Source organism: Garra rufa, chromosome 21 (genome assembly GCF_049309525.1).
Source record: "Garra rufa chromosome 21, GarRuf1.0, whole genome shotgun sequence".
NCBI lineage: Eukaryota > Metazoa > Chordata > Actinopteri > Cypriniformes > Cyprinidae > Garra > Garra rufa.
The window spans coordinates 4,164,930-4,177,459 of record NC_133381.1 but is presented as its reverse complement, the minus strand read 5'-3'; the positions used below and the strand labels follow the sequence as shown (position 1 = coordinate 4,177,459).

Below are 12,530 nucleotides of genomic sequence, written 5' to 3'. Positions count from 1 at the left end.
AAAAAAAAAGATACACATCCTTTAAGAAAATGACCATGCTTTTACTATACTAAAAGTGTAGCATGTGTTTCTTTCTTTCTTTTTTTTTTTTTTTTTTTTTTTGGTAGTATAACCACAGTTTTACTAATTAGGCTACCATGATTAAACTATAGTGTTAATGATAGTTTCCAAAGTCGGATATCGCTTGAATTTAGCTATGACCCAAACAATTAAATGTCTGTTGTCTGCCATTATGTCCACACCAATGCCAAAATCAAACCTATGCCATTGGTCACAAAAAAAAAATCTTAATGGCAATAAAACAGTCTTTTTTTCTTTCTTAATAGGCCTGTATGTTTTTATAAAATATATATATTATTTTTATTACCTACTACAGCATACTGTATTATTGAAAATTAAACTTTGATTTATTTGTCATTTAAATAACATATTAAAAACATTTTTGTGTATGTGTTCTTTGCAGAGGTTAGGAAATGTTTAATTGTGCCGGTTCATCCAGCAGGGGAGGGATGCGATGCGCACTAGGAGGCGCTGGATCTCAGTGCGCACATGAGTCAATGCGCGGAGGACACTCACTCACTCTCTCTCTCTCTCTCTCTCTCTCCATCATTTATGATCGCTCTTTCTCCCTGCTGCTCATTTGCTCCTCGTCTTCGATCACTCCTTTCATGCTCAACCACAGATCTGCGGCGTTCAGTCCAATCGGACAGCATGCGTTTAACGAGCGCTTCTAAATGACCATCCGTGCGCGTAAAGCGTTTCCATTCACCACAACTGTTCCGCTGTCATCCAGCGCGCTCCGCTTGGGCTTCTTCGCGGAGAAAGAAAGAAAGAGAGAGAGAGAGAGACTCTTGCTTTTTTGCGCTGCTTTGGGTGTAAATGTTGAAGCTTGAATGGCTGGAGCTCAACCTGGCGTTCATGCGCTTCAACTCAAGCGGGTGCGCGTGTCCGAGAGTCTGAAGCGAGGCAGTAGATTTATGAAATGGGATGAGGTAAGTCACAATCAGCCTGCGCGCGTGTGTGTGAGTGTGTGTTTGCGTGTGTGTATGCGGGTGTTTGACGTCTTCAAGTCAGAGAATGAATGCATCTGATGCTTCTGCGGTGAATGCGGGTTGTTTGATCGCTGGCGCGGATGTTGCATTGTTTACAAGCCCAGCATCAAGCCAACGAACGCCGCATAGCCTCTCAATCAGCTCCCCATTGATCTTTATTGATGTTAGACGGGGTTTGATAGAGGAACGCGCCCTGTTTTGACTTCTCAAGTCCATCAGCATGTTCATAGACTCCATCTGGACCAAGTGTCCGAGTCTCTGCAGAGCCTCATGAGAATGACATCAGGTTACTTTGTGTGCAGTAATGTATCAGTGCATCAGTCTGACACTAGAAACCTGACTGCATTAATGCAACAAGCTCGTAGATGATTCCCCACAGTGCGTCTGTGATATAAATCCATGAAAGCTTTGATAACAAGCATGCAGTTTGCTAGAGAATGTGTCGCATTTTGTAGCGAGTGCTGCATGAGCATTGATTGAGTGCTGAGGATCTCTTACACATTCACCTGTTGGATGAGAGAGTTTTCAGCGAGAAAAACTCCCTGCAGCTTTAGATGAAGCAATTTGAACACTTTATAGAAGGTAAATGTTAAACACTTTCTGTGTGTTTAAAGCATAAACATGATTTCATTCCTTTCTTCTAGTGCAGATGCTTTGTTAGCAGAGATTTTAAGAAAATTAGTCTTGTTGAATATTTAGGAGAAACATTTCCATTTAGAAATTGCTAGTACATTTTACAATTTATTTTAAAGAAACTGCAAGTAACAAATTGAAGTGAATGTTAATTTGGATTTTTTTTAAAGAGTAATATGTAGTAGTTGATTAATGAGTTTTAATTGGACAATTCTTGGACTTGAGCTTTTAGTTCTTGCAGAGAATATTTGGTTACACGATTCATCAAAAATCAAATGTAATTCAAAAGGTTTTGATGTTTTGATTTGTTGATTAAAATCAGTAATTTCATCTATTAATGCTCTGAAGCTAAATATAAAAGCCATGCATTCATTTTACACTCTTAAAAATAAAGGTGCTTCACGATGCCATAGAACCTTTTTTGTCTTTTTTGTTCCATAAAGAACCTTTCTGTTTCACAAAAGGTTCTTTGTGGTGAAAGAGTGTTCTTTAGATTATAAAAAGGTAATAAAAAGGTGGTTCTTTGAAGAACCTTTGATTGAATGGTTCTTTGTGGATCCAAAAATGGTTCTTCTAGGACATCGCTGTGAAGAACCTTTTAAAGCACTTTTATTTTTTTATCCTATTTTTCTAGCATTTTATGTAATTTATACATTTTTTTTTCCATTGCAGAGCAAGAAACATTAACATGCATTTAAGAATGTATTCGGTTTGGCTAACTGAATTATTGAGAGGTTTTCTTGAGGTTCTGTAAATTATCCAAAGTAAAACATTTGTTGCTGTATAAAAGCCATTCTTGGTCATTTTTAATCATACGGGCTTCATTCAGTTTAGAAACTACTGCTTTGTCCGGAAAAGCTACTAGATATTTAATAAGTAATATCCGGGTGTGTGTTCACGGTGTGTGTGTGTGTTCACTGCTGTGTGTGTGCACTTGGATGGGTTAAATGCAGAGCACAAATTCCTAGTATGGGTCACCATACTTGGCCTCACTTCACCTCCTTCCTTTCCTTTCCTTTCCTTTCCTTTCCTTTCCTTTCCTTTCCTTTCCTTTCCTTTCCTTTCCTTTCCTTTCCTTTCCTTTCCTTTCCTTTCCTTTCCTATTAATATTGCATTTAGTGGGTGAACAGAATGGGATTTAATGACCAGTTTTTGGACTTAACTTTTTAGACTTAAGGTTACACCATTAAACAAAAATCAACTGTAATTCAGCTATTAAGAGGTTTTGACGTGGTTTTGTTTTACACAGTAAAACATTTGTTGATTAACATTAGTAATTTCATGCTCTGAAAACCATACATTATTTTAGAAATGCTGTAGTTTCTGTGCAAAAAAGCTGGTTTATGATGTTAGTGCAACTCTAGATAACATTTAATACATTTAAGTCTAAAACCATCTTTTCTAGCATTTAACCTAATTGAAACACTTCTTTCATTGCAGAAAAAGAAACATTAGCATGCATTTAACAATGTATTTAGTTTGGCTCCATGAAGTATTAAGAGGTGTTTGACGAGGTTCTGTTAATTATCCAAAGTAAAACATTTGTTGATGTATAAAATATAAAATCCATTCTTGGTCATTTTTAGTCGTACAGGCTTCATTCATTTTAGAAACTACTGCTGTTCTGTCCAAAAAAGCTATCAGAGATTTAAGAAGAGGAGTGTTTTATTGAACATTTAGCCTATTCTATATAATATTACATTTAGTAGTTGAACAATATGGGATTTAATGACCAATTTTTGGTTACACCAATAAAAAAAAGCAACTTTAATTCAGATATTAAGAGGTTTTGATGTGGTTATGTTTTACACAGTAAAACATTTGTTGATTAACGTCAATAATTTTGTCTATTAATGCTCTAAAGCTATTTATATATAAAAGCTATACATTAATTTTAGAAGCTGCTGCTATAAATTCTGTGCAAAAAAGCTGGTTTATGATGTTTCTGCAACTATTAGGAGGTTTTGATGGGGTTCTGTTAATTATCCAAAGTAAAACATTTGTTGATGTATAAACATCAGTATAAAATATAAAGGCCATTCTTAGTCATTTTTAATCTTACGTGCTTTATTCGTTTTAGAAACTACTGCTATTCTGTCAGAAAAGCTATTTGAGATTTAAGAAGAGGGGTGTTTTATTAAATATTTAGCCTATTCTAGATAATATTGCATTTAGTTGTTGAACAAAATGGGATTTAATGACCAGTCTTTGGACTTTTTGCTTTTATTTCACACTTAACTATTAAGTTACAAAGTTTTTACAATAATCAACTGTAATACAGCTATTAAGAGGTTTTGATGTGGTTAATGTCAGTAATGTTGGCTATTAATGCTTTTAAAGCTACATATAAAAAGTCATATGTTAATTTTTGAATTTGCTGCTATAAATTCTGTGCAAAAAAACTTGGTTTATGATGTTAGTGTTACTTTAGGTAATACATTTAAGTCTGAAGCCATAGTTTTCTAGAATTTTATCTAATTTAAACACTTTTTTTCATTACAGAATAAGATACATTCATTTTAGAGACTGCTGGTTTAGTTAACTCTAGATAATACATTTAAGTCTGATTCTATTTTTCCTAGAATTTTATCTAATTTAAACACTTTTTTCATTGCAGAATCAGAAACGTTAACATGCATTTAAGAATGTATTTAGTTTGGCTCCATGAACCATGTTTTGATGAGGTTTAGATGAGGTTCTGTAAACTTTCCAAAATAAAACATTGTTTAATGTATAAACATCAGTATAAAATATAAAAGCCATTCTTGGTCATTTTTAATCATACAGGCTGCAGATTTAAGAAGTGAGGTAACTCTAGTCTAATATCTAGTCTAAAATCTTTTTTTTTTTATAATTTAAACGCTTTTTTTCAATTCAAATTATCAGCAGAACAAGAAACATGAATGTATTTGGTGTGTTTCTCTTCACCAAATTAAACATGAAGAGATTTAGATGTGGTTTGTAAAGTGTCCAAGGAAAACATTTGTTGTTGTTTATAACATTAGTACTTTTGCCTATTATGTAATGCTCTAACGCTAAATATAAAAGCCATTTTGGTGCATTTTTAATCATACAGGCTTTATTTGTTTTAGAAAAAGCTACAGAGATTTAAGAAGTGAGGCATTTCATTGAATATTTATCTTATTCTCTCTAATATTACATTAAGTGGTTGAACAATGTGTTTTAACAACCAATTTTTTTGACTTTTGCTTTTAGTTCGCATAGACCTTGAATATTTAGTTACAACATCAATCAAAAATCCACTAATTCAACTATTAAGAGATTTTGTGATTCTGTAAATGATCCAAACTAAAACATTTGTTGATCTTGGTACAGTAACATCAGTACTTTGATCTAAAACTATAAAGAATGGCTTTTATATTTAGATTAAATCATACAGGATATATTTACTTTAGAAACTGCTGCTATAAATTCTGTCCAAAAATAAATAAATAAATAAAACCAAACTGTTGGTTTAATACGTTAGTGCACCTCTAAGTAACGTATTCAAGTCTGATATCATTTTCAACATTTTGCCTAGAATTTTTCTAACATTTCTTTCTCATTTAAACATGATTTTTTTTAATCCACAGTCATCCAGTGTAAAACATTTGTTGATGTTGGGAACTTCAGTACTTTTGTCTAATATGTAATGATCTAAAGCTAAATACATTTATTTTAGAAACTGGTGCTATAAATTTTGTCTAAAAAAAAATCCAAAAACTCTAAGTAGCACATTGAATTCTGATATTTTTTCTGATATAATTTTCAAAAATTTTCTAGCATTTTTTTATTTTTTGTAATGTAATTTTTTTTTTCATTACAATTTACAAAAAATGCTAGTTTAGGTAACTTTAGGTATTATATTTAATCTGATTACATGTTTCTAGCCTCTTTTTTTCTCATTTAAATACTGTTTTATTTAAATTAGCCAGAGTAAAACATTTGTTGATGTTAGTAATATCTGTACATTTGTCTATTATGTAATGCTCTAAAGCGAAATACATTAGAAACATTTGCTATGAATTCTGTCAAAAAAGCTGGTTGTTAGTGTAATTTAGTTACAAAAAAGTATGATACAAATTGTTTCTTCTTTAAAACATTTTTTAGATTACAAATGTAAATCTGATACCATTTATCTAGCATTTTCTAGCATTTTTTTCTAATTTAGTTCATTTTTATTTTATTACAAATTACAAAAATGCTGGCTCATCATGTTAGTGTAACTTTAGATATTATATTTAATCTGATATCATGTTTCTAGCATGTTTCTAGCCTTTTTTTTTATCAAATATCCAGAATAAAACGTGTTGATGTTGGTAATATCATACATTTGTCTATTATGTAATGCTCTAACGCTAAAAAACATTAATTTTAGAAACTGCTGCTATAAGTTCTGTCCCAAAAAACAAACAAACAAATAAATAAATAAACATAACAAACAAACAAACAAATGAAAAGCTGGTTTAATATGTTATAGCGTATCTCCAAGTAATGCACTATAGTCTGATATCATTTTCAAAAATTTTCTATAATTATATATATATATTTAAAAAAATGTCTGCTATAAATTCTGCCAAAAAAGCTGGTTTATTATGTTAGTGTAATTGTACACTTTTAGCCTTTTTTTCTTGTTTAAAAGAGTTTTTCATTACAAATTTAAGTCTAAAACCATTAACATTATGTCTGAAACCATTTAAAGCATTTTGTTTTCTCATTTTATTCATTTTGTATAAATGCAAATTATATATGCAGTCAAGCCCGAAATGATTCATACCCCTGCCAAATTCAGACTTAAAGTTACTTTTATTCAACCAGCATTTGTTTTTTGTTTTTTTGTTGTTGTTGTTGTTGTTGATTAGAAATGACACAGACGTCTCCCAGAATATAATAAGAGGATGTACAAGAGGAATCATTGTGGAAAAAAATCTTTTATTTACATTTGAACAAAAAGTTGCATGTCCAAAATTATTCATACCCTTCTCAATAATCAATAGAAAAGCCTTTATTGGCTATTACAGCAATCAAACGCTTCCTATAATTGCTGAGCAGCTTTTTGCATGTCTCCACTGGTATTTTTGCCCATTCTTCTGTAGCAATGAGGTCCAACTCTTTCAGGTTCGAGGGTCTCCTTGCCATCACCCTGATCTTTAGCTCTCTCCACAGATTCTCTCTTCACAGATTGGATTTAAGTCAGGACTCTGCAAAACGTTAATGTTTTTGTCTGCTAACCATTTTTTCACCACTTTTGCTGTGTGTTTTGGGTCGTTGTCATGCTGAAATGTCCTCTGGTGCCCAAGGCCAAGTTTCTCTGCAGACTGCCTGATGTTGTTGTTGGGAATTTTGATGTATTGCTTCTTGTTCATGGTGCCGTTTACTGTGATTAGGTTCCCTAGTCCACCGGCTGAAAAACACCCCCAAAACATTAGGTTCCCACCACCATGTTTGACAGTGGGGATGGTGTTCTTAGGGTTGAAGGCTTCTCCTTTTTTACACCAAATGATGGCTACATCATTTTAGAAAAAATTTTTAATTTTTGTTTCATCTGACCATAAAACAGAAGACCAGAAGTCTTCTTCTTTGTCCTGATGAGCATTTACAAAGGCCAAGCGGGCTTTTGTGTGCCTTATCTGGAGAAGTGGTGTCCTCCTTGGTCTGTGTCTGTGAAACCCAGCGGTGTTCAGTGTCCGTTGGACTGTCTGCCTTGAGATGTTGCCACCAGCAGAGCCCAGATTCATCAGGATGGCCTTGGTGCTGATCCTTGGATTCTTTTTTTCCTCTCTCACTATCCTCCTGGCCAGCACAGGTGTCACTTTTGGCTTCCGACCACGTCCTCTGAGATTTTTCACAGTGCGGAACGTCTTGTATTTTTTAATAATACTTTGCACTGTAGCCACTGGAACTTCAAAACATTTAGATATGGTCTTACAGCCCTTTCCTGACTTGTGAGCAGCCACAATGCGCAGCCGCAGGTCCTTAGTGAGCTCCTTTGTCTTAGCCATGACTGTCCACAACCCAACAGCAGAGAGCTTCTGTTTTTCACCTGTTGAGTTGATTAAAACAGCTGTTCCCAATGAATCAGGGTAATTAGGATGCTTTAGAACAGCTTGGACTATTGGGAATGGTACAGAACTTTGGATTTTCCCATAGACTGTGGCAGTTGGCATAGGGTATGAATAATTTTGGACATGCCGCTTTTTGTTCAAATGTAAATAAAAGCTGAGGAATGTTTTTTTCCACAAGGATGCCTCTTGTACATCGTCTTATTATCTTTTGGGAGAAGCCTGTGTCATTTCTGGTCAAAAAAGAAAACTTGCTGGTTGAATAAAAGTAACTTTGCCAGGGGTATGAATAATTTCGGGCTTGACTATATATATATATATACATATATATATATATATATATATATATATATATATATATATATGTGTAATTCTAAGTAGCACATTAAAGTCTGATTCCATTTTCAACATTTTTAGACTTAAGCCTGATGCAATTATCAGCATTTTCTTTTTGGTTTAAAATATTTTTTCATTACAAATTCAAGTCTAATACCATTAAAATTAAGATACCATTTATCTAGCATTCCAGTATTATAAATATATAGCTTTTTAAAAAATTTTGTTATTATTATTGACTTTTATGGGTTTTATTCTGCCATATGATCTAAAAATGTGACTTTTATTGTTTTTATTCCGTCTGTTTGTACTGAGCCTGTTATTTAGTATTTACTATTAGCTTTTGTTAATATTTTGATTTTGATTTTTTTTTTTTTTTTTGTTTAGTCATAGTGTTGTGTTTTCTAGCATATTTCTAGCCTTTCCCCCCCCCCCCCTTATTTAAACACTTTTTAAAAAAAATCCAAATCATCCAGAGTAAAACGTGCTGGAAATATAAATACATTTGTCTATTATGTAATGCTCTAGAGCTAAAACATTAATTTTAAAAACGTCTGCTATAAATTCTGTCAAAAAAGCTGGTTTGTCATGTATTATTTTAATTTTTCATTACAAATTCAAGTCTAATACCATTAAAATTAAGTCTGTTACTATTTAAACCATTTTGTTTTCTCATTTAAAACATATTTTAAGTCTGATACCATTTATCTAGCATTTTTCTAGCTTTATTTCTGATTAGATTTTTTTTCATTACAAATTACAAAAAAGCTGGTTCATTATGTTAGTGTAACTTTAGGTGTTATATTTAATGCTTTAAAGCTAAAAACATTAATTTTTGAAATGTCTTCTATAAATTCTGTCCAAAAAGTTGGTTTATTATGTTTAATATGTATTATTTTAAGTCTCTATATTTATTTTTTTCTTGTTTAAAACATTTTTTTTCATTACTAATTCAAGTCTAATACCATTAAAATTAAGTCTGATATATTTAAATCATTTAGTTTTCTCATTTAAAACACAAATTCAAGTCTGAAACCATTTATCTATAGCTTTTTCTATCTAATTCTAACAGCATATTAACAAGAATAACTAACATGGATTTTTGAATGTATTTGAACAAATCCAGAATGACGTGAGATGTTATAAAAGAAGAAGAAACTCATCGTCTGTGGCTCAAATTCAATCTGACCCATGGTTTGCATCTTGGTTTTAAATTCTCAGGATGAAAAGGGACAAAATCCCATCTTTTTGATGCACGCTGTGCTCTTTTAGAAGCTGTAATGACGAAATAAGTGCAGTAGGTGTGGGCATTCTGGAGGAGTCTGACTGCGATCAGCACAATAATGCTCTGAGCCACTGTTATTTTAGTATATACTATTAGCTTTTATTAATATTTTACATTTTGTTTTATTTTTAGTCATATAGAAACGTTTCCAGACTTTTTTTCTTATTTAAACCCTTTTTTATCCAAGTTATCCAGAGTAAAATGTGCTATCATCATATCATTTTCAACATTTTTCTAGAATTTTCTAGCATTGTTTCTCATTTAATTCATTTATATATATATATAGCACATTAATTCTAAGTAGCACATTAAAGTCTGAAGTCATTTTCAACATGTTTCTAAAATTTTCTAGCATTTTGTCTAATTTTTGTCTAGTTTTTTTCCCATCTGCCAACCCCCCCCCCCAAAAAAATGTTAATATAATTCTAAGGAGCACATTAAAGTCTGAAAATGTTCGACATTTTTCTAGAATTTTCTAGCATTTTTTTTTCTAATTTAATTCATTTTTTTTTCATCTGTTATAGATTCTGCCTACCAAAAAATAGTGTAATTCTAAGTAGCACACTGAGGTCTGAAATCATTTTTAACATTTTTCTAGAATTTACTAGCTTTTTTTTCTAATTTAATAAAAAAAAAATCCATGTTATAAATTCTGCCCAACAAAAAATGTTAGTGTAATTCTAAGTAGCACTGATACCACTTTTAACATTTTAGACTTGAGCCTTAAGCATTTTTTTTAATTAAAATATTTTTTTCATTACAATTTCAAGTCTAATACCATTAAACTTAAATCTGTTTTCTCATTTAAAACACAAATTTAAGTCTGATACCATTTATCTAGCATTTTCTATCTAATTCTAACAGCATATTAACAATAATAACATGGATTTTACAATGCATTTGAACAAATCCAGAATGACGTGAGATGTTATAAAAGAAGAGGAAAATCATTGTCTGTGGCTCAAATTCAGTCTGACCCATGGTTTGCATCTTGGTTTTACATTCTCAGGATGAAAAGGGACAAAAGCCCATCTCTTGGATACACGCTGTGCTCTTTTAGAAGCTGTAATGACTAAATAAATGCAGTAGGTGTGGGCATTTCATGATACATTTTATTTTATTTTTTAGACTTATAGACAAATGTTTCCAGCCTTTTTTTCTTATTTCAACCCTTTTTTATCCAAATTATCCAGAGTAAAATGTGCTGATGGTGATATTAGTATATTTGTCTATTATGTAATGCTCTAAAGCTATAAATACAGAACTTCTACTATGAATTCTGTCCAAAAAAAAGAGCTGCTTTAATGTGTAACTCTAAGCAGTGCACTGAAGTCTGATGAGTTTTCTAGCATTTTGTCTAATTAAATTTTTTAATAAAATGTTATAAAAGAAGAAGAAAAATCATTGTCTGTGGCTCAAATTCAATCTGACCCATGGTTTGCATCTTGGTTTTACATTCTCAGGATGAAAAGGGACAAAAGCCCATCTCTTGGATACACGCTGTGCTCTTTTAGAAGCTGTAATGACTAAATAAATGCAGTAGGTGTGGGCATTCATGATACATTTTATTTTATTTTTAGACTTATAGACAAATGTTCCAACCTTTTTTTTATTATTTCAACCCTTTTTTATCCAAATTATCCAGAGTAAAATGTGCTGATGGTGATATTAGTATATTTGTCTATTATGTAATGCTCTAAAGCTAAATACAGAACTTCTACTATGAATTCTGTCCAAAAAAAAGAGCTGCTTTAATGTGTAACTCTAAGCAGTGCACTGAAGTCTGATACCATTTTCAACATTTTTCTAGAGTTTTCTAGCATTTTGTCTAATTAAATTTTTTAATAAAATGTTATAAAAGAAGAGGAAAATCATTGTCTGTGGCTCAAATTCAATCTGACCCATGGTTTGCATCTTGGTTTTACATTCTCAGGATGAAAAGGGACAAAATCCCATCTCTTGGATACACGCTGTGCTCTTTTAGAAGCTGTAATGACTAAATAAATGCAGTAGGTGTGGGCATTCATGATACATTTTATTTTATTTTTAGACTTATAGACAAATGTTCCAGCCTTTTTTTTCTTATTTCAACCCTTTTTTTATCCAAATTATCCAGAGTAAAATGTGCTGATGGTGATATTAGTATATTTGTCTATTATGTAATGCTCTAAAGCTATACTTTTACTTCTACTATGAATTCTGTCCAAAAAAAGAGCTGCTTTAATGTGTAACTCTAAGCAGTGCACTGAAGTCTGATGAGTTTTTCTAGCCTTTTGTCTAATTAAATTTTTTAATAAAATGTTATAAAAGAAGAAGAAAAATCATTGTCTGTGGCTCAAATTCAATCTGACCCATGGTTTGCATCTTGGTTTTTACATTCTCAGGATGAAAAGGGACAAAATCCCATCTCTTGGATACACGCTGTGCTCTTTTAGAAGCTGTAATGACTAAATAAATGCAGTAGGTGTGGGCATTCATGATACATTTTATTTTATTTTTAGACTTATAGACAAATGTTCCAGCCTTTTTTTCTTATTTCAACCCTTTTTTTATCCAAATTATCCAGAGTAAAATGTGCTGATGGTGATATTAGTATATTTGTCTATTATGTAATGCTCTAAAGCTATACTTTTACTTCTACTATGAATTCTGTCCAAAAAAAGAGCTGCTTTAATGTGTAACTCTAAGCAGTGCACTGAAGTCTGATGAGTTTTCTAGCCTTTTGTCTAATTAAATTTTTTAATAAAATGTTATAAAAGAAGAAGAAAATCATTGTCTGTGGCTCAAATTCAATCTGACCCATGGTTTGCATCTTGGTTTTACATTCTCAGGATGAAAAGGGACAAAATCCCATCTCTTGGATACACGCTGTGCTCTTTTAGAAGCTGTAATGACTAAATAAATGCAGTAGGTGTGGGCATTCTGGAGGAGTCTGACTGCGATCAGCACAATAATGCGGTGCAGCTTTACATGAGCTTATGCTGAAAATGTTGACGTTTAAAAAGCTTTTTCTCTGCAAATAAAACGGCAAATGTTGGCCTGTTGCTATGGCAACTTTCATGCTTTAAAATTCCCGTCTTCCTCGGCTGCATTACATTAGCGAAGACACGGCGCGCCGCCCAACTTAGATGTGCAGTTAGAATGTGGGCAGACCCACGCAAG

At 32.2% G+C, this 12,530-nt stretch overlaps 1 protein-coding gene across 1 annotated transcript in view; it reads left to right on the top strand.

Annotated features, from left to right (window-relative positions):
• The first annotated feature begins 893 nt into the window (after positions 1-893).
• The window catches only part of plcb1 (phospholipase C beta 1), a 79,653-nt gene continuing 68,016 nt past the window's right edge, over positions 894-12,530 (top strand). Inside the window, exon 1 of the mRNA XM_073827514.1 lies at positions 894-992. Coding sequence (XP_073683615.1) covers positions 894-992 — 99 coding nt within the window. The remainder of the gene's footprint in view (positions 993-12,530) is intronic.